General features: G+C 37.2%; 1 protein-coding gene across 7 annotated transcripts in view; it reads left to right on the plus strand.

Annotated features, from left to right (window-relative positions):
• The window catches only part of si:ch211-266o15.1 (zinc finger MYM-type protein 4), a 67,233-nt gene that overhangs the window by 15,782 nt on the left and 25,977 nt on the right, over window positions 1–25,474 (plus strand). For all 7 annotated transcript variants that reach the window (XM_061895764.1, XM_061895762.1, XM_061895761.1 and 4 more), the window contains 16 exons: window positions 3,036–3,088; window positions 3,410–3,559; window positions 9,071–9,134; window positions 9,265–9,455; window positions 9,559–9,683; window positions 10,893–11,127; window positions 11,213–11,425; window positions 11,512–11,662; window positions 11,755–11,870; window positions 13,602–13,949; window positions 14,038–14,188; window positions 14,889–15,064; window positions 16,597–16,774; window positions 18,201–18,314; window positions 20,731–20,774; window positions 20,872–21,010. In XM_061895764.1, coding sequence (XP_061751748.1) covers window positions 3,036–3,088; window positions 3,410–3,559; window positions 9,071–9,134; window positions 9,265–9,455; window positions 9,559–9,683; window positions 10,893–11,127; window positions 11,213–11,425; window positions 11,512–11,662; window positions 11,755–11,870; window positions 13,602–13,949; window positions 14,038–14,188; window positions 14,889–15,064; window positions 16,597–16,774; window positions 18,201–18,314; window positions 20,731–20,774; window positions 20,872–21,010 — 2,448 coding nt within the window. The remainder of the gene's footprint in view (window positions 1–3,035; window positions 3,089–3,409; window positions 3,560–9,070; window positions 9,135–9,264; window positions 9,456–9,558; window positions 9,684–10,892; window positions 11,128–11,212; window positions 11,426–11,511; window positions 11,663–11,754; window positions 11,871–13,601; window positions 13,950–14,037; window positions 14,189–14,888; window positions 15,065–16,596; window positions 16,775–18,200; window positions 18,315–20,730; window positions 20,775–20,871; window positions 21,011–25,474) is intronic.

The raw sequence follows: 25,474 nt of genomic DNA on the forward strand, positions 1-25,474 counted from the left end.
CCGTATAGGAGCATACAAAGAATACATGCATTACTAAACATACAAAGGAAATATTTAAAATAAGATAAAAAAGCTAGTTGAACACAGTATAAAAAATTCACGTCATGTGGGCTAGGCAAACAAGTCTGGTTAAGGCCACCGAACAATTTATTTTATCTGCATAACAAACAGTTTTTTTTTTCATTGTTACGTAAGTGTTTAACACGTGCCATGCCTGACAAAGAAAAACATCTATATGATGGGAAGAGCATGTAGTGGTACTGTTACTGCTATTTATCAGGATAATACCACAAGGATTCAAGGGTTGCACAGCCCAGTTGACTTTAAGCACCCCAATGACGTTTTGTGCCCGACCTTAGTCAGTCGCTGATTCCGGGATTCCAGCATGTGCATTTGCGTTGCGGTTGTGCTGAGCTTCAGCTTGAGTTAAGTTCCAGACTACTTTAACACATCGAGGACGAACTGAAATAAATGCATACTGGCAAATGAGATTCAGAAGTGTAAGAAAGCAAGATAATACTATTAATGCAGGGTTTCCCCTACATTTAAATGATTGTAGCGCAACGCCACGGCATGATTACTGCCGCCACACCTTTTAAAATAAGTTATTTTTATTTATTTTATTTATTTTTTACAGTGAACACTTTTAACATGAAAACACATTTAAGTGATGTATTGCATGAATGGATATATAGTATATGGTCTATTATTTACTTACTAATGGATTTAATACGTTTGGAAAAACAGCTCGAATATCATAAAAACGTTCCTCATTGCTTTTTTTTGGAACCTAAACACCTATCAGAAGCGTGTCAACCGCTGGTCAACGGAACTTGAAAGTAACTCTTTTGACATTCCTACTAACTAGGGCTGGGTGATTTGGATGAAAAAGTATTTCTCAATATATTTTTACTTAAATTCGATATTCCCAAGCCTAGACACATTGTTATTGTAAGAGTGAACACTGAGGCACTCTTTTCTAGCGTAGTAGCACATCGCTTTCCAACGGCATGCTACAGTTTTAGCCGTAAGCTAGCTACGGCAAGAGGTAAGCCAGCTACTGCGTCAGCAGCTGAATCGCTTTTGAGTTTGTAATGCACAACATGTTTGGATAGGACACAAATCTGTATTGACTGAAAAACATGAACAATCATATTACAGTATCTGTAAAATATTAGCTACATGTCATGTTTTGTTTTTACACAGCAAGCACGTTGTAATGTTTGGTCCATCTGGCAGTTTATTTTGGAAAGCGCACCATTTATGTCTGCATAGCTTGGCTTCAAGTTCCACATTTGCAGCGTCAAGTCAAGCCAGTCTCACTCACTCGGTTTCCGTCTCCTTCAATGTTCCACTCTCTCTTAGTACTCGATAAGTTTCCATAACAAGCAGTTCCACCTCCGTATATTCAGGTTTAATAAGATAAGGTTGTGAATTCTAATTTTTCATCTTCATTGTCGTTTACCAAGTCTGCCATGATTAGAAAACACAAGCATTTGTTTCCGGGAGTAGGACCACACATTTGCTGCAGGAAGTTCTAAGTACATTGCTGTGAGAACGAAAATAAATGCGCTGAGGAAATAAGTTTGAGTAACGCATAAAATGACCAAAATAAGATTAATATTCTGCATACTACATATTAAATATATTTATGAATTTATCTGTTACTACATTTTATGTAGACTTGCAGTGTGTATAAAAAATGTTGGAGGGTTTTGAAGGCTACAATGGTAAATGATTCCCATTAACCCCATCTAGCAAGTGTTTTTTATCAGCTTCAAAATCCTAAAATTAAAAAAAGAAATGTGTTCTTGTCTCTTACAATGATTGGGAACGATAGGCAACGTTTTTTTTTTAGTTCAGTTCCCCTTTTACCTGTATTGCCACATAAAAAAAAAACACAAATGTACCATTATATACTGGTATCGACTCTGGTACCGTATCATTTAAAAATGTGAAATGTACCTATTCCTAGTGATGACATCATTCGTGCCAAATAGATTTGATAAAGGAATGGTTTGTAAAACTGTCAAATGAATTAAAACAAAGAGGAAGAACCGGTTTTCGATTGCCATCCCTAGTCACACTTCCTCTTTGTGTGTATAGTTTTTATTTGAACGAATGTTGCTAATTACCAGTAATCTTAATTTTTTTCAATAATTCCACATGTCCCAACAAAACCAACTACAGCCCATTTTGTTGTGTCTCTGAGCTGTTATTAGAGGATGACTGCTCTGTGACTGACGAGAAGAAAAGGATTGCTTAATATTGCCTTCGTGAGATCATAAGAGCCTTCTATCAATTCTGCACAAACTACATGGCATTGTAAAAGTTATGGATATTTACTTTAAAGGGGTTATATTATGTTTTTTTAAACACTGCCTTGTGGTCTACATCACATGTAATGGTGTTTTTTTTGGTCAAAATTTTACATGTATTGTTTTACAAAGTATTTACAAGACGTTTTCTGACCGTCTCCTCAGAATGCGCTATTTTGCGGGCAGTCTTATTAATTTGGCTCCACTCTGACTGCGTCTTCCCCTGCCATTTTTGTTGTAGTTTTTAGTGCTTTCATTCCGAGTCTACTGACAGATATAAGTTCGAAGTATACGCTACTTTGTATTAGAAATGGCAATAGCGGAGAATGCATGTCCATGTACGAGCCAGTCTGCCCCACAACAAAGGGATAGAGAAAATTAAGGAGCTTATTGACTACAGCGTCGGACTACAAAGATGACCCCCTCAAAGTCCTAAATGTAAATTTCTACCATATACCGGTATGGATAATCCTCTGACGTCACACTTGGGAAACATTTCACCAAATGGGCCAATTCCAAACTTGTTTCCCGGAAATATGAAGATTGTTTTGTTAATATCGCTGCAATGCTGCCACGGTCTATGGTAATTTACAATTTTCAGGACTTATGCAGATCCTAAATACACAATAGCAGGAACTAATAGGTAAGAAGAGTTGGTTTTGCATAGTAAGGCCCCTTTTTAAATGAGACCTTTTCTTTTCTACCTCTTATCCTCAGATGCAGGAGTCCTGAATCAGAGGGAAGAAACAGAAGACAGTCAGCAGGGAGAGGTAAGTAAATCGCTACTTATTACCTTATGTCATCCAAGGATGGATCAATGGGAATATATTGTTGGAGTTATCTGGTGATAAATGGCCAGATGACAATATATTCAGAAAAAATTATTGCTAAACACATTCAAAATAGACCATTTGTGACCATGTTGTCTTAGCTTTGTAGATTTTGAGGTGGATGTATGAACCACTGTTTGTATGTAGAGAAGTTGATGAAAAATAAGATAGAAGTTTAGCTTTCCAAACAATAATGGAATGATCAACACGTATACATGAGCGACAATGTTAAGTATTATTCTGTACTGTTTGATATGACAGCAGTCCAAGCCTCCACCCGTGGAGGACCGCAACCAGCCGATGTCTCCCAATATCGCAGTTAAAGATGAGCCCATTGACGAGGGATACGATGCTGCTTTATTGCCTCAGAGCTCTGTTAGACAGATCAAAGAGGAACTGGAGCATCAGGAGGTAAGTGTTGCACTGAAGAATACTTAAATGCAAAGAAATGCACTACAGTGGAACCTCGATTTATGAACTTCATTGGTTCTTGAACAGAATTTGTAAATCGAAAAGTTTGTAGATTGAGGCACATTACTCCATTAAAACAATGTAAACATGAATAATGGGTTCCAGCCTTGACAAAGTCCATATTATAATACGTTTGTACACTTTGAACACAATATAAAGTGCTCGAACATACAAAACAAGGGGGTGATTAATCAACTTTCTATTTAATAACAAAGTCAAAACAACTAGATGAACTGTCCTCATTTGCAGCAGCCCTGCCGACACACTGTCATTAGCCCTACAGTGCACTCACAGTTTGAAATCACAAAACTGTTTAATTTTAAAGGGAAGCTGCACTTTTTTGGGGAATGTTGCCAATAGTTCACAATAATCATGAGAGACAAGAAGACAAAAGGTTTTTTTTTTGCATTCTAACATGTAAAAATTGGCATGTTCTAGATCAGGGGTCGGGAACCTTTTGGCGGAGAGAGCCATAAAAGCTTAATATTTTAAAATGTATTTCCGTGAGAGCCATATAATATTTTTTTAACACTGAATACAACTATCCATCCATCCATTTTCTACCGCTTATTCCCTTTGGGGTTGCGGGGGGCGCTGGTGCCTATCTCAGCTACAATCGGGCGGAAGGCGGTGTACACCCTGGACAAGTCGCAACCTCATCGAAGTGAATACAACTAAATGCGTGCATTTTTAAGTAAATCCAACATTTTTAAAGTATAATACCATATTTTTCGGATTATAAATCGCTCCGGAGTATATGTCGCACTGGCCAAAAACGCATAATAAAGAAGGAAAAAAACATATATACGTCGCACTAGAGTATAAGTCACATTTTGGGGGAAATTAACTTGATAAAATCCAACACCAAGAATAAACATTTGAAAGGCAATTTAAAATACCGTATTTTTCGGAGTATAAGTCGCTCCGCAGTATAAGTAGCACCTGCCGAAAATGCATAATAAAGAAGGGGAAAAAACATATATAAGTCGCACTGGAGTATAAGTCGCATTTTTTGGGGAAATTTATTTGATATAACCAAACACCAAGAATAGACATTTGAAAGGCAATTTGATATAAATAAAGAATAGTGAACAACAGGCTGAATAAGTGTACGTTATATGACGCATAAATAACCAACTGAGAAGGTGCCTGGAATGTAACATATTATGGTAAGTTTAATTCAAATAACTATAACATATAGAACTTGCTGTACGTTTACCAAACAATCTGTCACTCCTAATTGCTAAATCCCATGAAATCTTATACGTCTAGTCTCTTACGTGAATGAGGTAAATAATATTATTTGATATTTTACGGTAATGTGTTAATAATTTCACACATTAAGTCGCTCCTGAGTATAAGTCGCACCTCTGGCCAAATAATGAAAAAACTGCGACTTATAGTCCGAAAAATACGGTAAATAACAAATAGTGAACAACAGGCTGAATAAGTGTACGTTATATGACTCATAAATAACCAACAGAGAACGTGCCTGGTATGTTAACGTAACATATTATGTAAGAGTCATTCAAATAACTATAACATTTAGAACATGCTATACGTTCACCAAACAATCTGTCACTCCTAATCGATAAATCCGATAAAATCTTCTTCCTCGATGTCACTTCTAAACAACTCTGCTAACTCCAAAGGTATGCGCCACTTCCTCTTGTCGTTTTCTGCTGCATATTTCATTACGTCCAGCTTGTAATCTGCAGTACCTTTTAGGTGCCATTTTTGTTCAGCTGTTGTCAGTTTTTATAAGTTACCGCCAACGTTGAAATGATCCATTGTAATAGCTACGGCAGTAGCCTATAGCATATAGCAGTTAGCATCCCATGACCCTCCCCCACCGAATTCTTATTGCTTGACGTGTGTGTGACGATTGCTGACGTGTGTGTGACAATTGCTTACATTTTTTAGTCTCTTCCGCGAATGAGATAAATAATATTATTTAATGTTTTGCGGTAATGTGTTAATAATTTCACACATAAGTCGCTCCGGAGTATATGTCGCACCCCCGGCCAAACTATGAAAAAAAAACTGCGATTTATAATCCGAAAATACGGTAAGTCTCCTGTTCTTTTTGATAACATTGTTATTCTGAAGTTAACAAATAATAAATAAAATACTTATTACCACTAATGCGAGTTTAGAAAACGGATGGACGGATTAAAATACATGAGAATGTTTTACATTTTGAACATTATTTTTAACACTGATTACCAGCGGAATTATGAATTACTTATGGTGTTAACCAAGGTCAGCTAAGATTTATCTGAGAGCCAGATGTAGTCATCAAAAGAGCCACATTTGGCTCAAGAGCCATAGGTTTCCTACCCCTGTTCTAGATGGCTAGCAATGCAGCTAAAGGTAGCAATTCATTCTGCCTTTAAATCACTTGCAATGAAAAACTGCCAACAATACTTAATTTACGTTTCTTAACCTGTATAATAACCGAGCTGTAGCGACATTGCTATTTGATAGCGAACACTGAGGAACTGTTTTTCTAGCGTACTTAGACATCGGGCCCTGCGATAAGGAGCGACTTGTCCAGGGTGTACACTGCCTTCCGCCCGAATGCAGATGAGATAGGCTCCATCACCCCCGCGACCCACAAAAGGGACAAGCGGTAGAAAATGGATGGGCTGGATGGGCTAAGACATCGGCATTCTACGGTATTAGCCGTGAGCTAGCTATGGCAAGAGATAAACAAGCTTCAACTTAACACCCAAATCACGTTTGAGTTTGTAACGTACAACACAATGCGATAGGACCCCAATCTGCACTGACTGAAAAACATGAACAATCATTTTACAATATCTTGGAAGTATTAACCCACAGTTCATGTTTTGTTTGTACACTGCTAGCTCGACAGTGTATGTACTGAAGTTGTAATAACACTCAGGACGTGCTGCGTGTACCATGATCAGTGATATAATGACTTAACTCGATGGACAGTTGTCTATTTGGTCCAGCTGGATGGGGACATTTCCAGTTGACTTTGGGCAAGCACTCCATTTCTTTCGCCATAGCTTGGCTCCAAATTCCATATTTACACCGTGACCAAGACACGCCAACCTCATTCTCTCGGCTTCCGTCTGCTCTAACGTTTCATTATCTATTTGTGCCCACTTCTATAAGCAGAAGTTCATCCTCCGTGAATTCAGGGAAAAAAAGATAAGGTTTTGCTTTCTCATTTGTCCAAAAATAGTCGTCTTTGTTGTCTGTTACCAAGTCTGCCATGATTACAACACACTCAGGTTAGTTCCGGAAATAGGAACACACATTTGTTGCCGGAAGTTGGATGTGTGCTGCTATGTAAACAGGAATAAATGCGCCGAGGAAATTAGTCTAGACTAAGCTTAAAATGATCAAAATACGGTAAATGTTGTACATATTAGATGTTGTTATGAATGTGTCTGTTACTACAAAATATATACAGTATATATACTTGCAGTTAGGGCTGGGCGATTAGGCCTTTTTTTAATATCGCGATATTTTTAGGCCATCGCTATATACGATATATATCACTATATTTTACCTTGGCCTTGAATAAACACTTGATGCATATAATCACAGCAGTATGATGATTATATGTGTATACATTAAGACATTCTTCTTCATACTGCATTCATATATGCTACTTTTAAACTTTCATGCAGAGAGGGAAATCACAACTAAGTCAATTGACCAAAAATGTATTTATTAAAGTTATTAAGCAATGGCACAAACATTCAAGTCATTTCCAAAACAAAGTGCAAGATTGTCAGAGATATTTTAAGTGTCAAATAAAAATGAGCTTCATAATAGGAAATCAAATAGTATTCGTCCTTCACTATGTGGTAGGTTACGACGAACGTTATAAAATTCTCTTCATTCTCTAGCAAGTGACTTTTCAAATGATGCTACATATTAGCAGTAATGCTACTTTTTATAGCAACGCTTTTGCCCCACACTTGACAAATTATGGTTGTCTGTTTGACATATTCTCACTTGAAGCCGAACCACCGGTAGACGATGGACCTCCTTGCTGTTTTTTATTTGGAATTAAGTTTTCCTTCATTTGTTACCAGATCCGCACATTCTTTCTCTCGTAATCCCACTTGTACGGCTACGTTAGCAGCTAACGTAGCCCAGTCTGCTACCTCTCTGTTGGGCGATGGCGTATACGTATGTGACGTTTGACGTGACAGTATTTGACGTATGTAAGTATGTGCGCCTGCTTGTCTGTGAGAAGGAGACAGGAAAGAGTGAGAAGAGCCTGAACTGTAATGCCCGCAGCTAAAAGCAACTGCGTGAGAACGTATACTCAAATATTACGATATAGTCATTTTCTATATCGCACAGAGACAAACCCCTGATATATCGTATATATCGATATATCGCCCAGCCCTACTTGCAGTGTTTCTATAAAACGTTGATGGAGGGTTTTGAAGTTGTTTTGGAGGGCTTTGAAGGCTACTACGGTGACTCCCATTATCATCTCTAAAATCCTAAAAATAAAAAAAGCGTGTCTTTCATAATGATTGTGAACAATAGGCAAAATTCCCCAAAAAGTTCACACAGCAGTTCCCTTTTTAACAGCCAGGTTGTTACAATGACTAGGAAAAAAAATTAAATCCACTTTACCTTCCCAAAAGAGAGGAGTGGAAATGTTGACAACACCGTGGATACTTTCCGAATGTTTCAAATCACACATCGCTTGTTCATTGCTTTCTATGGACTCAGTCATATTGAGCTACAAAAAGAAATGTAAAAAGGCAAAAATCACAAAAAATTTACACAAACTAGCACAGTAACTAATGACAGCACTACTATGCTGATTGATTGAGTATCGGAGATAGATCAGCATGCCCACAATCACTTTGCTACCTGACACAGAATGGCTGCACTGCGAGACACAGAATGAGTGGATGAAATGTCTGTACACAGTGATAAGGTTCGTACACCAAATTATATTTTTATTACACCTGTGTTTCTTAAATGAAAACGTTTTTACAATGGGGGAGTTAGTAAATCAGCGTTCCACTGTATTTGCTTTGGTCTCAGGCCGCTGTGTTTTTGAAGGTTTTAATTATCGTCATTTACAGGTCACAATTCTCATCCAAGCATTTTTAGGCTTTAAATTATTTAATGTGTCTTAAATGCAGACTTAGTCAATTTTAAATATTATCCTATACAAGATCTAAGAAGAAAAGGTCAGCTCAATTTCAACTTTTTTAACGATCAACACAATTCCAACCACTTTTATCTATTGGTACCTTAAGTTTTGAGTTGCCATATAAAAGATGTCGATTCAACCTATGAATTATCTTTTATTTTGTCTGTTACGTCTTAATATTGGCAATTTCTTAGCTGTATGTAAACTGTTACTTAAATGTGTTGTTTTGGGTTGCCTATTTTTTTATGTCTTTTTTTTTAAAAAACATTTTAATTTATGTTTTTCAGGAAGAGCTTAGGATCAGTTCAGTTTACTCTGTCGGTGGCGGGAATACACTTGTGCCCCCTGTGGGTAAGTTGATATGTTTTTGTCAGAAATGCTTGAGTTTCTATTTTGCACTAGTCGCATTAAGCTTTCTCAGATAATTTCTTTGTTCCTTTTGTCATGAACATTTTCTGTCTTTTTCTTTCCGTCCATCAAGTGGCCGCTCCTCCTCCGCAACAAACAGCCTTTTTTATTCAGGGTAGAAGTGCTGTTCTCCAAGCAATGGCTCCCCTTCCTGTCAGACCTCCAGCTCCAGTTACGACTTCTCCTTTAGTTTTATCAGCACTGCCCCCTCGACCACCTGCGCCAGCCATTGTTGGTAGTGTACGCTGCAGTGGCTGCTTTAAGGTACCCTGTCACCTTTGGTTTTGTTTTGTTCTATCTAAGCTAAAAATAAGGATTTGACAATATTGACCTCAAATTTGCTGTATGTTATTGTACATGTGCCTAGGTTCTGCTTAAAGGTCAAACAGCATTCCAAAGAAAAGGCTCGACACAACTATTTTGTTCCACGATTTGTCTGACAGGCCATCTGCCTCCAGCCAACAAGAACCAAACCTGTTCTCTATGCAACAGGTATTAGAGAACCATTTTCTACCTTACACTCTATCATCAGTTCTACTATGGCTAACCTGCACATCTGGGCTTTACATCTGTAAAATATGCCACTTAACTTAGCTATAAGTGATGATCAGTGGGTTAAAAGCCTAAGCATAACCGCTGTTACACTTGTAGACCTAAGCCTGATTGGTTTCTCTAGACCAGGGGTCACCAACGCGGTGCCCGCGGGCACCAGGTCGCCCGTAAGGACCAGATGAGTCGCTCGCTGGCCTGTTCTAAAAATAGCTCAAGTAGCAGCACTTACCAGTGAGCTGCCTCTATTTTTTAAATTGTATTTATTTACTAGCAAGCTGATCACGCTTTGCTCGACATTTTTAATTCTAAGAGAGACAAAACTCAAATAGAATTTGAAAATCCTAGAAAATATTTTAAAGACTTGGTCTTCACTTGTTTAAATAAATTAATTTATTTTTTTACTTTGCTACTTATAACTTTCAGAAAGACAACTTTAGAGAGAAAAAGCACAACCTTAAAAATGAGTTTAGGATTTTTAAACACATATACCTTTTTTACCTTTTAAATTCCTTCCTCTTCTTTCCTGACAATTTAATGTTCAAGTATTTTTTATTTATTGTAAAGAATAATAAATACATTTTAATTTAATTCTTCATTTTAGCTTCTGTTCTTTTTGTGAATATTTGTGAAATATTTCGTCAAACTTATGATTAAAATTCAAAAAATTATTCTGGCAAATCTAGAAAATCAAATTTAAAGCATATTTCAAAGTCTTTTGAATTTCTTTTAAAATTTTTGTTCTGGAAAATCTGTAAGAAATAATGATTCGTCTTTGTTAGAAATATAGCTTGGTCCAATTTGTTATATATTCTAACAAAGTGCAGATTGGATTTTAACCTATTTAAAACATGTCATCAAAAATATATATTTAATGTGAGAAATCTTTAAGATGATCAGTGTTTCCACAAAGATAAATATCATTAATTATTAATAATAACATAGAGTTAAAGGTAAATTGAGCAAATTGGCTATTTCTGGCAATTTATTTAAGTGTTTATCAAACTGGTAGCCCTTCGCATTAATCAGTACCCAAGAAGTAGCTCATGCTTCCAAAAAGGTTGGTGACCCCTGCTCTAGACATTTTTGCCATCCTTTTCATTTACTAAAGCTCATTATTGCGTGTTCTCCGCTTTCATTATCTTTTTGCAGCGAGATCCTTCGGGCTCGGGACACAATTACGATTCCAGCTGAAGACAACACCTACTTGCACTTTTGCAGCCAGCACTGTTTGTCAATTTACAGACACAGGGCAAAAAAAAATGAAAAGGTTCCTGAAAAATTGGTGGACAAACAGCCAGAAAAGCGGCCTGAGAAGCCACAAGAGAAGGCTGTTGAGCGACCGACGGAAACTCTTGTTTGTAGTGTGTGCAGAATAACCAACAAGGTAATCACGATGAGCTTTTATTTAGCTTTTTTTTGTCTGTCTGCATAATTTATAGATTGATTGTGTTGTGTTGAACACTCATCAGATTGAGCATGAGGTCAGCCATCAGGGTCGTCTGCATAGGCTCTGCAGTGATGCTTGTTTTGTAACATGGCGCAAGATGCGACAGTTAGCCATGAACTGCTGCGAAGGTTGTGGACTTTATTGTAGTAGCAGTGGGGCCTCCTGTCATACACTTAAAATTGATAAATCTGAGCTCAACTTCTGCGGTCCGACCTGCATTGGCACTTACAAGCAGGTATGTGCGAGTTTATTTGTTATGGACAGATGGCCCTTAAGCCGCCCATGCGGTTCTAAAGTCAACTTTTATGCCTCTTTAAACAGTCTTGCAGAAAGTCGATTGTGTGTGCCCATTGTCACAAGCCCGCAATAGTGTCCACAAGCATAATGGAGCGAGACGACAAGGGGAAAGTTCAGCTTTACTGTTCACCTGTTTGTGTGCAAATGAGCCGGCCACCGCTCCACACCTTAACCGGTACGACACTCCACGAAAACCGAGCCAAAGACTGCGAAAGGTGATGTTGTAATTTTGTCATTATTAAGTTGTTTTTTTTGTCCATTCCCCAGGGGCTGCATTCCCATGCTGTCTGTGCAAGTCCGTAGCGGTTCCTCAGTATCACCTGGCAATGGTAGATGGTACTATAAGGAACTTCTGCACCTATGAATGTGTTTCGACTTTCAGGGTAAGAGGACTCAAATAATTTGATGTCTTATGCAATGTAAACATGTACAGTGTGGGAAATATTTATTTATGCCCCTTTTTTAAAAGTAAGTTTAGTAAGGCCTGCAAAAAGGGCTGCGTTTAGCAAATGACCCCAAAGCCATATTTTGTCTTCAATGTGCAATAAGTACCTCTACTTAAAGAATATAGTTACTAAGTTGCTAAAGTACATCACGGACCATTTCTGCAATGTTTTATTCATTGGCAAACCAGAAGTGTATGAGGTGTGTTGTGAAGTGGAGCTACACCACACCTACAGTTAGGGCTGGGCGATATATCGATGTATACGATATACCGCGGGTTTGTCTCTGTGCGATATAGAAAATGACTATATCGTAATATTCGAGCATACGTTCTCACGCAGTTGCTTTTAGCTGCGGGCGTACACTTCAGGCTCTTCTCACTCTTTCCTGTCTTTCCTTCTCACAGACAAGCACTCTCACATTCTTACATACGTGTCACACACTGTCACGTCATACGTCACATACGTGTCCGCCCTCGCAGAGCAGAGAGGTAGCATACTGGGCTACGTTAGCTGCTAACGTAGCCTTACGAGAGAAAGAAGGTGCGGATCTGGTAACAAATGAAGGAAGACTTAATTCCAAATAAAAACAGCAGGGTTTCCATCGTCTCGCGGTGGTTCGGCTTCAATTGGGAATATGTCGAACAGACAACCGAAATTTTTCAAGTGTGGGGGGAAAAAGCATTGCTATAAAAAGTAGTATTAGTGCTAATATGTAGCATTATTTGAAAAGTCACTCGCTAGAGAATGAAGAGAATTTCATAACCTTAGTAACATACCACATAGTGAAGGATGAATACTATTTTATTTCTAATTATGCAGCTCATTTTATTTGACACTTAAAATGTCTCTGACAATCTTGCCCTTTATGTTTTGGAAATGACTTGAATGTTTGTGCCATTGCTTAATAACTTTAATAAATACACTTTTGGTCAATTGACTTAGTTGTGATTTCCCTCTCTGCATGAGAGTTTAAAAGTAGCATATATGAATGCGGTATGAAGAAGAATGTTTTAATGTACACACATAGAATCATCATACTGCTGTGATTATATGCATCAAGTATTCATTCAAGGCCAAGGCAAAATATCGTAATATATATTGTATATCGCGATATGGCCTAAAAATATCGCGATATTAAAAAAAGGCAATATCGCCCAGCCCTACCTACAGTTAATAATGTGTACATGAGAAGGGCGAACATGAAGCCCCAAATCCGCATTCATGACTGGCTTCCACAAATAAGTAAATAAATGGGAAACATTAGCTCATATTTTTAGACATGAGGCATTCTTTTTTTTCGGCGATGATTCAGTACTCAAGCGCATCGAATTGAGGAGGCTTGCCTGAGGAAAAAGTGTTTGGTGCTGACGATATAATAAAATCAGGTGCTGATGTATTTTTTGCATGTTGGTATAAATTTTGCATCAAATAGCAGACAACTGTAGTACTTATTAATCAAACTCGACACCAAAATGTGCACCGCATTTGCAGACTCTTATTCGCGCCCCTCAGATGCCCACATATAACAAAGTTACCGTGTTGATCAATGGCTCTTTAGTGTGAAGTATTTTGGCGAACATAAAAGTCTAGTAAGCGACTAATTAATGAATATAATTTGTAATTTTCATAATTTTTTTATTATTAATATTTTTTTTTAATTTTTTACAGAAATCCGGCTATACACAGTTGGATCTGATGAATGGAAAATCCTCTCCCAGGGATGCGTCAAGATTATTAGGCCCATCCTCCAGAGGCAGCTCAGTCCCTCCCATTCCTCAGGACTGCTCATCTTCTGCCCCCTACCCCAGCCACCATGGCAGTAACAGTTCAGTGCCCCCGTTGGTTCCACCATCACTAGCCATGACTTCTACTTCTATACCTGGGCAAGCCCACCCCAGAACGCCCCCCCCTCAGCCTCTGAGAGCCGGGGAGGGTGGAAACAGCAACAGTCCTAAAGTAACATGCCATCAGTGCACCAAACATTTCAACATTAAACCACTGCTTTTCGGCCACCAAGTAAGTTATTTTCTTTACCAACATCAGTTATCACTCAGAGGAACTGTTAAATAAAAGTGTTTTTTTGTTGTTTTTTTGTTTTTTGCAGGGTCGGATTTCTGTGTTTTGCTCTATGGCATGCTGTGAGCTCTATAAAATACAAAAAAATATCCAAGCTTTGTGTGAATTTTGTAAAAAAGACCAGGTGCCCTTTGACACAATTCACTACAATGGGAGAGACATTTTCTTCTGCAGTAAAAGTGAGTTTGCTTTACAACATTCATTCTATAAATCTGAGGAAACATGCTTCTATCAAGTGTCTATGTAGGATTTCATTCATTCAGGTCATTTTTTATCTCAGAGCATTCAATCGATCGCAATTGGTCTGCTTGATTTGTTTTGCAGCTCATCCGAGTAGGCTTTATCAGTTCGTGCTCATAGACTTAGACTGGTCCAGACCTAGTCCAGCAGCTGGTGCCAAAAACCCAAATATTTATACATTCTGGCCAGAATGCCATTTGTTTACAACTGAATGGAATGTTTATACGGGGGATTCCGACTATTTTGGACTGGTAGTAGTCCATCCACAGTGATCGTTCTGCCACACACTACCTCAAGGCTAACAAGGGGAATTTACACTTCGACTGTCGTTGGCTCTGACAGTTAGGATTGCCCGATTGCATTACATTTTTATTTTTCCAACTACGATAGGGCGAAACCATCCTTGCTTTTTGGTATATAAATATATGGGTTTTGGCACCAGCCGCTGGACAAGATCTGACCAATCTAAGTTTGTGAGCACAAACTGATTAAGCCTACTCGGATGAGCGGCGAAACGTCTACCAAGACAAATCAAGCATTCTATCAAGTAGAATCGCATTATTTTTCATATTTCAATATCAGATGGCTAGATCCCAACCCTATTTTGCAAGTAACTTTACCCCAACTTTTGTGTTATAGCCTGTAAACTAAACTTCAAAGTTGGCCTGACATCTCGTGACAAGGATCCTCCCTGCCGTCCCTGCAGCTATTGCTACAGTATTAGCCAAAAGATGCTGCATAGCCATTATGGAGGCAAGCTAGAAGAGTTCTGCAAACCTCACTGCATGTCCCAGTACACTGTACTCTACTATGGGGTGAGGAAATGTGCTTATTTTCTTTTTATCCTAATCAATATCTAAGCCAGGTCATCCTTTACATTAAGGAGTAAATTAACAATAATACATTTTGTTTAGCCTTTTTGCAACCTTAAGAATGACTATGCATACCGGTACTCATTCTTAGGATCCAAAAGGGACCTACTCATGAAACTGTCATAAGTCTGCAATAAATTGATATTTATTTGACTCCTTTTTACTTTTCACAACTTATGATTTATCTATTTATTTATTTTTCTTTAAATATCTTTTATGTTGTGGGGTCTTTTTGTCAATAATAACATTTTATTTTATAATGAGAAATGCAATATTTCTTTAAAAAAAAAAGTTTTACTCTGGAATATTTCAGATTGGATAATTACAGCCTTGAATTGGTCAATAAATTCATGGCAGCATTGATTTTAATACAGTAGATTTTTACAGTGCCTATTGAGCTAGAATTGAAGAGAAAGCAAGCAGGACTTGTTTGAGTTCCCACAACACGTTATTGAGAGTTTTTAAAGCCCTTTGAGGTACTTGTGATCAAGTGCTATTGTTTGCTACATATGTCTACCATAATTTGCATTGCATTTCAGTGGTTTGATGGCAATTTAACTCATTTACTCTCCTTAAAATTGGGAGAATTAAATTAATGGTTTTCCGGCGCCATTATGGGGCGCAGTTACACCAAAACAATATTCTCTTTCGTTTTTCAATTTGCGGGAAGGAAAAAACTTTGTCATTGCACAAGTACAACATTTCATTTGGTTTTCATGAAAAGGCATAGTAATATACCAGGATTACCTTCTGTTAAAAATAACTGTTATAATGGGTGACAACGGGGCTGAAATAGTTTTAAAAGAAAGTGTGTATACTCTGTTAATATTCTATTTCAACAGCGGTGCGGACTAAACCACAATGCAATTTTATCAATCAATCAATCAGAGTTAACTTATATAATAACCCTTAATCACAAATGTCTCAAAGGACTGTACAAGCCACAACGACATCCTTGGCTCAAATCCCACATCAGGGAAAAAAAAAACTTGATGGGAACAACAAGAAACTCTGAAAGGGAATGCAGATGTGACAAAGGGTGATCAGTGCAATGGATGCAGAGTGTATACAGTTAATAACGTGAGAGTCAAGTTCATGGTGAGGCCAGCAGTGGATCTTCTTGTATGTAGGCTTGAAATATCTACCGCATCCTCCATGGAAGCTGATCTGTGGCCAACTGATAACCTCTCCAAGCAGGAAAGGGGGGCGGAGCAGATAAGACAAACAGAAGATCAACTGGTTTAAAAAGATGCCTATTCAAAGGCTAGGGTGTACAAATTAGTTTTAAGATGGAACTTAAATTCTTCTACATATTTCAAAATGCAAAATAACTTTTAGACCGCTAACCTTGAAACTGTAATCATATCAAATAAGTAACACATGTGATACCAGTTTTGGGCCCTAGAAGTGTTTAAGGGTTAATCTGAAAACAGTTTATTAACAGGGACTTTGTTTTTCTACACTTTGTTGTACAGATGGGCCGATGCGACAATTGTAGGAAACAAGGCTATTTGAATGAGAAGCTGCAGTATATGGGCTCAGTACGTAACTTCTGCAACCTGGCCTGCTTGCTTGGGTACTGCTCCATGCATTTTGAATTGAACCCACACACTCCCAGTAATGGCACTGGAGCAGAGCCACAAACACCACATGGTAATATTCCTCCTTTTATCAGTACTGCACATTACTCTTCTTAATGTTGTTTAAGTGTTGAGATGTTGCCATGGCAATATTATTGTGCTGCATTTAGGGGATGTTTTATGCTGCCGATTCATATACCAATTATCAGTGATTGAGATCGACCGTTACAGATCACACGTATCAACTATACATTTTTGTATTTTTTTTTATGGTGAGTGCAATTGACAATTTTACAATAGCAACACCATATTGGAGATTTTTCTCTTTTATGAAATACAATTGTTTGAGCAAAACAAAGTCAATAGTAGACTAACGAAAGAAAAGCAAAAACAACTATCCACCACTAATTTTCTGTAAATCCTTTGGTTTTTGCCCTGAAAGCTCTCCTGTGTCCAGCAAATTATTCTGAGTTTGTTATCATTAAACAAGAACAACCCAAAAATATTTTGAGGGAAAAAAATCTACCTTAACATCCTAGTTTCCATCACACTACCCTTATTATCGACAACACCAATTATGGATCGATCTGCCCTCTTTTGTGTCGTGTGCTGGATGCGAAATTGCTGACTCACCAGCTGTTATTGCTATAATATCCTCTTGACTCTTATTAACCTACCTGTTAGTAGCTGCTTACTTTCTGCTGCAACGTGGGTCCATTTACACTTCTTAAATTTTACTAAGCGCATATTTATCGGTGGTGTTTAAAGCATGTAACATGTTAAGCCTTGTTCTTCAGTGATGATACTTGATAATGATACTATGGACGTTTCCTCCTCTCCCCCCGTGTTCGTCGGGTTAGACAGGACCACACCACTGCCAGCTACAGAGGTTTAACACAGTTTTATTTCTCCTTTTACAAATATCAAAGTTCAGGCTCTTGCTTTTCAGCCTCTTCCTTGTCCGTTCCCTCTCCCTTCATGGTCTCCAGCGCTGCCAAATAAAGGAACAGGTGATTAGATAACTCGTTCCAGCTGAGGTATCCACTCACCTGTTGCCGCTTCGTGGCCGGCCCCTGCACATACCCTGCCCGCAGGGAACACGTGGGCCGCGCCCCTCTCTACAGATACTTAAAATACTAAGAAATGTAGTTTATTTGCTGAATTGGAGGTGCTCTTTATTAACTTAAGGGAGCGGTTCCACCCTGTGTGGCGATACATCATTAACTTTTAGCTAATGCTGGTGGACTAAAAATAAATACATTGTCAGCCAGAGGGGATCAGCGTTTATCGACATAAAATGCGTTAATCGGCAATGGCGGCCACACACTTTTTCACGAAAACAGGCCGTTGATGGCTCGGCAGATTTGCAATCCTGAGTTGCATACATATTGCTTTGTAGTGAAACATCTGTTTTCCTAAATTAAAAGGGTATGAACAAAATGCTAGTTAATCATCTTTTTTTTTTTTAGAGATTATTGTTTTTATTGCTTTTCTTCCAGCTCCAGCTCAGCCTCACTTCTCTTCTAAAACCAACCCTGTAATAGCTGATGTTGTGTCACTAGCAAATGGCTCCGCCAGTCAACCCAGTGTGTCATCGGATGTTGCTATGACCGGTGAGTTTATTTTATAAGTTTGAACCTAGAAAGCTAGAAAAGTAGCAGCAATTATGCACATATTTACTGTATGTCCTCCCTTACTTTTTATATGCAGCATACATGGGTATTGCTATCAGTCATGTCATAGTGTAGCTCAACTTGCCTTCAAAAGTCTGTACCCTCTTTTGATATCATCTACGGGGGTGATAATAGATGTTAAATTTAACTGTAAATCTCTTATAAAAAAAATACAACATATAGTAGGACTGGGTGATATGGACCAAAACTGATATATACCTGTATCTTTAATAAAAAAAAGTGAAAATTGCTTAAGGTTGCCTCAGGGTTGATTGTTAGTTGTAACGTAATATGTTGTTTATTCTTATGAAGTAAGTAGTTTGCCGTTACTATGTCAAAGCAGTTTTGTTAATTTTGTCCATTCACGCTCCCGGGATAGATGGAGCTTCTACTTGCTCACTGCGGTGAAAGCCGCTGGGTGTTATATTTAAAACTACTTTTCAGCTACCCAGCCTCTATACTACAGTATCTTAGTCCGTACAGGCTATTGAGAGAGGCACTTTTAAATCAAGGTTTAGCTAAACATTTGAAACACCGAGCGAGCAGCAGAGAGGAGCTATCGTTAGCTTCTGTGCTAAGTTGCTAAGAGAAGTTAACAACATAAACAGATGAGATAAGTGATAAAGTCGCTACATCGAGTGAGATATAGGTTCAAAAGCAAATTGGTGTATGTGTAAATAAAGCTGTAGCCACTCACCATTCGCCAAATGATTCCTGGGTGCGGCCACCTCTGCTGTCCACTGCTCTTCTCACCTTCCAAAGGGATGATTAAGGGTGATGGGTCTAATGAAAAGAATAATTTCGCGTGTGACAATCATTGGTACTTTAACTTTAAATGCAGTCGCTGTCCAAAGCATTGCATAACTTGGGAGTTGAGAATTTGGCACCACGCTGCCATATGTATGTGTGTGTATATATATATATATATATATATATATATATATATATATATATATATATATATATATATATATATATATTATTATTATTATTATTATTATTATTTATATTTTTTATTTTTTTTAATTTTTTTTAATTTTTTTTAAAGTTTGATGCAAAGACATTCACCTGGGGATAGGATGATTGGCAACACTAAATTGGCCCTAGTGTGTGAATGTGAGTTTGAATGTTGTCTGTCTATCTGTGTTGGCCATGTGATGAGGTGGCGACTTGTCCAGAGTGTACACCGCCTTCCGCCCTAATGCAGCTGAGATATACTCCAGCACCCCCCGCGACCCCGAAAGGGACAAGCGGTAGAAAATGGATGGATGGATGCGCGGCACAGTACGTCATCAAAGAAGCCTCTGTAAACACGCAGAGGACCAGCCAAATAAGAATGCCGTTTGCTTCCCAAGTCAGGCGCAGAGAACATCAAACGGCCGTAACAAAGGCACATCAAAAAATAACGGTATGGTCTCAAATATTTACTGCTTTCTAAAATATACTATATAACTATATTACCGGTAAATCGCCCAACCCTAACATAAAGTGTCAAAAATAGGACAATAAAGAATAAAGCAAAATATGTTCTGGACCAAAAATCTCTCCATATTCTCTACTGCTCGCTAGTGTTACTATATCTAAATTATTGTGTAGAAATATAGAGAAATAACCGCAAAAGAACACTTCACTTATTAACCACTGATAGTGACGGTAGGTCAGTTAGGAAAAAAGGTCACTTGGAATTAGACAGTGTTAGATATCGAGACCATACACACTCTTTATTAAATCAAAAATATTGAAATTCAATGATTTGGTGCATTTGCAAACTATAACCTGCTACCCAACAATGTGCAACAATTATTTTCAACAAAATGGGAAAAGTATAATCTAACGGAAAAATGCAACTTAAAACATTTGTATGCACGTACAGCACCTTAGCACATCTGTATGTGGAATTAAAATTATGAAATGGATTAAGCAAAGAAGTCAAAGTACTAATATGAACCAGTTTGAGAAGCTGTTGAAAACCCAAAGTGTTTACAAAGTACAAAGAAGAATCCCGAAATTTGAACCTTATTGATAATGAAATAATCTTATTTATCGCATTATTTGTGAATCACAACTTACTTAACTATTTACTTATGAGCACTGTTGTTTATTGTTATTGATTTAAAATGTGCTACAACTTGAGAACAGTAAGTGAGTACATGTGTTAGTAATTACTATTAAGTGGAAAAGGGGTAGGATTAAATAGGCATGGCTTATTCCTACTCCGTTACAGACATGTTGTGATGAGATAATGGGAGATGTGATGTATTACATTGTAACTGTATGCATGTTCAAAATAAACTTAAATTAAATACACAATATATGGCAATGCTGAGTTTGTTTTTTGTTTGCCATTGCTTGACAGGAGGACTTCCAAACTCCAATGCAGACAGCAAGATTATTGATCATGTATGTATTGCACTTGTACATCTTTTCATCAATTGTATGTTTTATAGCAAATAAAAAAACTTGTAAATGTGTGTTTTTCTGCTTGTGGAATGTCCAGGCCAGTACTCAGACTGATGCTATGCGTCCTCTCCCAACTTGCCGACGTCAAATGAAAAATAAGTCTGTTCTTTGTCGGCCATTCACAATGGATCAAGAGAGTTTATGTCTCCTCCTCCAAACCTCTGTGGATTCTGCAGGTAAATACAAAACAGTTATTCCGTTTTGAGTGTCGGATGTACATAATGCTAAAAAAGTACACCACAGTGCTATTTTTAAAAACACATTTTCCCAATTGTACAAAGGGACTAGAAACAACAGTGGTAAATCTGTTTTTTGTTATTTATCCAAAAATTAAATTGTAAATAAACTAAGTAATTTTCCCTGTAAATGTAAATCTAAATCAAATTAATTTGTTACTGACACCTAAAAATATTAACATAAACACATTTTATGGATAATAATTCTAGTTTTTACTGGCAGTATAAACGGCTGAATGAAACATTTAACATCCTTTTACTTAAAGTAAGGATATAATGATTACCGTTATTAATGATAAGCAGCGGTTCAATTTCAAGCGGTTAGTATCCATTCATTTACTAACGCTTGTTCCTTTCGGATTTCCGTTTCAAATTTAAATTGCCGTAAGTCCATGATTGCTTACTGTTGAGGAAGTAATTATATAAAAATGACATATTACGATTATTGGTAATAAGGTTTTGTTTATTTTTTACATGAAAACTATTTTAAGTAACATGTTTTGTAACCCTTATAAGAAATAACATAAACTCTATTTTTAAAATGTATCTTTTGATATCAAACGCCACAATTCCAACAGGTTTCACTTTCTGTGCAAACACTTTAGCCTCAATGAGTCCACACTTCCCCCGACACACAACAACACTTCCTCATTCTATTCCAATAACCATTCACGTGCAGACGGTACAAAACTCGATCACCGAAAAAAGACTTTGATTACCGAAAACCACGCTGCCGAAACCAAAAACACACCATTGTCTGGGGCGTCATCAGCTTGTCTGCAATGTTGACGTAATTTTAATATATGCCAGATAGACCAGGGGACAGCCATCTGCAAAATGTGCAAATATTAAGAGGACAGTGCCGGCTGTCACTATTCAATCGATACCGGAAGACACGATCGGTCCACGCATGCGCTAAAACTACGTCATTTCCTGGACTTGCATTTTTTTTTACGACAGAGCCTTGTGACTTCATGTTCTGTGATATTTGAATGATTAATTCATGTTACGCTTTGGGTAATTTGTTTTTCCTAAATAATAATATAAATGATAATAAATAATAATAATTTATTTGCCATTTAAATCTGCTGAGCACATTGTTCTGTAAGGTTTCAAAATAAATACTGCAATCTAAAGTAATGTATGTTTTGTTTTGTATGTAATCTTTTATGTGACATTATTATTCGAATAAGGGTTACAAAAAAGAAAACCATGGTAACCTTGACGCCGTGCACAAATGCACAAAAATGACTGCCGTAAAACAAGTTGACAGAAATAATGTAATTTTCACACATGAATGGACCGATCGTGTCTTCCGGTACTGATTGTGTAGTGACAGCGGCTTTTACGGAGAGAAAGTCCAACCGGCCGTAACAGCGCGAAGCAAGTGTGACGTCATACTCGCTACAGCTCGACTCTTTCGTCGCGGACATCGAGAGACAGAACTAGTCTCTAAACACGAGTACATTTTATAATAACACCAGAAAAAGATGCCAGATTTGTTGCAAGTTGTCTTTGATTAAAAAAAACCCAACTCATTTAAAGTCTCCCGACACCTGAAAAAATCTTTAAGTACATTGTACAATAAGCAGCAACAATTGAAAACATGGCAAAATAATTTGAAAAATATATTAATACTAAATGATAAGAGATATTTTTTTTAAATGTATGTACACATTTTTTTATCCTTTTAAAAAGAAAATATCATCATAGCAAATTTCGCAAATTACTCTCATGGTGGCCCTGACCACTCCCCCACCATCAGTTATTGTTATCACTAGGGTTCACTGCAATATTTAAATTATTTAATTTGAATAGTAAATAGTTTCGATTTGTATTTTGTTGCTTCGATTAATTGTTAAAGGGCTGTAACTAATAACAATTTATTAAATAGATGGTCAACATTTGTAAATAGCCGAGAGCAGTGGTTTGTGGGTGCCATGATCTGTATTTATTTCATTATTATAGCACACATGTTAAAAGTGCAATTCAATGACGATGTGCATTAATTAGTATAAAAGAACAAAGCTTACAGCAAACAGAAAAAAGTTGATCTCAACAATTTTACCTAAAATATGCAATGAGGCTGTAAAATGCGTTTCATCCGATTACTCATTTAATTGAGCAATCTAAAAAGTCTACTAAAATAATCAATAGCTGCAGCCCTAATTATCGCAGTATTGTGGACAGTGCGTAAAGTGCTTACCGTAATTTCCGGGCTACTGCACGCTTAAATTATACACTGCACACACATAATTTTTTAACACATTTTATTTTGTACATATGTAGGTAGCACAAGTCTGTAAGGGTTGAAACATGAAAAATATACAGAGGATTTTGTGTTCATTCACAAATCAAACAAAAACTGTACCTGTAAGTAGGAATGCAATGATTAACCATATTTACTATTAACCCTTAATAAAAACTTCACAGATATTCAATCACAAAGGCTTCGCTATACCGTGTGTTTTAGTCTGCCTCAATTGCTATAAACGGACATTAGGATGTCACAACGCCCGCCAAAAATAATGCATAATAGATTTTAGAAGTTACTCTCTATCCGTTTAAATACATCTTAAGATGCTACAGTACAAACCAATATTTTAAACAATAAAAGCTTACCCAATAACTCCGATAAAATACTAGGACCAAAACACTAACAGTGAACCATAAGAAAACCAAAACATGCAAAATAGTGGGTTGTCTATTTATTTTAATTATTTATATAAAATATTATAACTTGGTCAAACAATGTGTTTATAAGTACTTTTTAGCACATTTAACAATAATAACTGATTATTTTGGTCACAATAACCGTGGTATGAAATTTTCATATCCTTGCATCTTTATTTTGAATATATTTATAGGTCTTTAACACCTATATTCAGCAATTTTCTATGAATTGATAGATTTTTACCAACTGCCTTTTTCAATAATTGCAACAGCAATGTTAGATAACTCTTCGCATACCGAGCAACCATCTGCTGAAGCATCCACATCTCCAGACGCATCAACGGAGGCCCAAACCCAGAAGTCCAGTGGCCTACCAGCACGACTTATAGGACGTCATTTCCTCGGCAAGATGGAAACTGATGCAGATTGCAAAATTTGTTCACCGCACAAGAGAAAGAAAGTAGTGGAACAATTGGAACAAATAAAGAAGTGGAAAATGGAGGAGAAGACAAAGGCAGAGATGAACAATTCAAACCAAGTTAATTTCCAAAAAAAACTCAAAGAGGAAGAGCACTCTGAGTTAAAAGAAAGTGAAACAATAAAAAGCTGCACACAGTATTACTGTAAAACATGTCCAGGACAGCCCAGCCTTTGTCCTGTGCCCTGTTTTGAACTTTACCATACCAGACTGATCTACAAAACATTTTAATACTGTAGCTGGATGCACAAGGTGAGGCCTTTAATTTAATTGCGTAGTAGAAAGTAGTGTAGCGTACAATTAACAGACAAAAGTATTGGGTGACACACACTTATTTCATCTGTTAGATTTTTGGTGCGTAGACCGTTGTTTAATCTCCATGTCTGTGTGTAGTTTGCATGTACTTCTCCATGCGTGCATGGATTTTTTTTGTATGTGCTCCTGCTTCCTATCTTGGACACTTGAAATTGTCCATAAGTGTGAATGTGCTCGTTTGTCCGTACAGTATGTGCCCTGCCATTTGGCTGGGGATCAGTCCAGGGTGTGCTGCTCCTGAAGCCAGCTATGATAGGCTCCACTTTACCTGTGAATGATGGATTGTTGGATCATTTTAAAATGTCACAATTGAAAAAAAGAATAGAATATGTTTCTTAATTTGGCCTAAAAAATATTTGTCTTCAAACCCAATCTGACACCATACCAAACCATAATTTTGAAATTCTTATAGATCTCCCTCAAGAGGGAAGACCAGTAATTCCATTGTATTGTGTCTCAATACTTTTGTCTGTTGTTTTTCTTTTGAGTTTATTGCATTTAAGAAATAACTACAAGTTATTAGAATAACATTTTTTTTCTTCATTGTATTTGTCTTTGATATATTTTTACTGACTAAAGAGGTTTGTCATGTCATCACAGTTTTTCTACCCACAGTCTCCCCTAACCCTGGACACTGATGCAACAGTTTGAACTAAACAGCTAACGAGTACTCCTGCACTTGACTGACATCATGAAAAATATTTTTTGAAAGTGAAGGCTGCTGCAGGGAGCACTTTGATTTTTCACACTGCAGTTTTGTGAAATGCACTTTAAAGCGTACCCGTGTTTTGTTTCTGTCATGGCAAAACACTAAAAGCTGTGTTTACATTTCATTATATACTGTTTGACTGAATCTGAAGTCATTTTAAGGAGGTTATTTTTGTAAGCATTTTGGATAGATATGCAAGTACTTTTATGTGGTTATTTTTCAGAAGTAA

Source organism: Nerophis ophidion, linkage group LG03, assembly GCF_033978795.1.
Source record: "Nerophis ophidion isolate RoL-2023_Sa linkage group LG03, RoL_Noph_v1.0, whole genome shotgun sequence".
Classification (NCBI taxonomy): domain Eukaryota; kingdom Metazoa; phylum Chordata; class Actinopteri; order Syngnathiformes; family Syngnathidae; genus Nerophis; species Nerophis ophidion.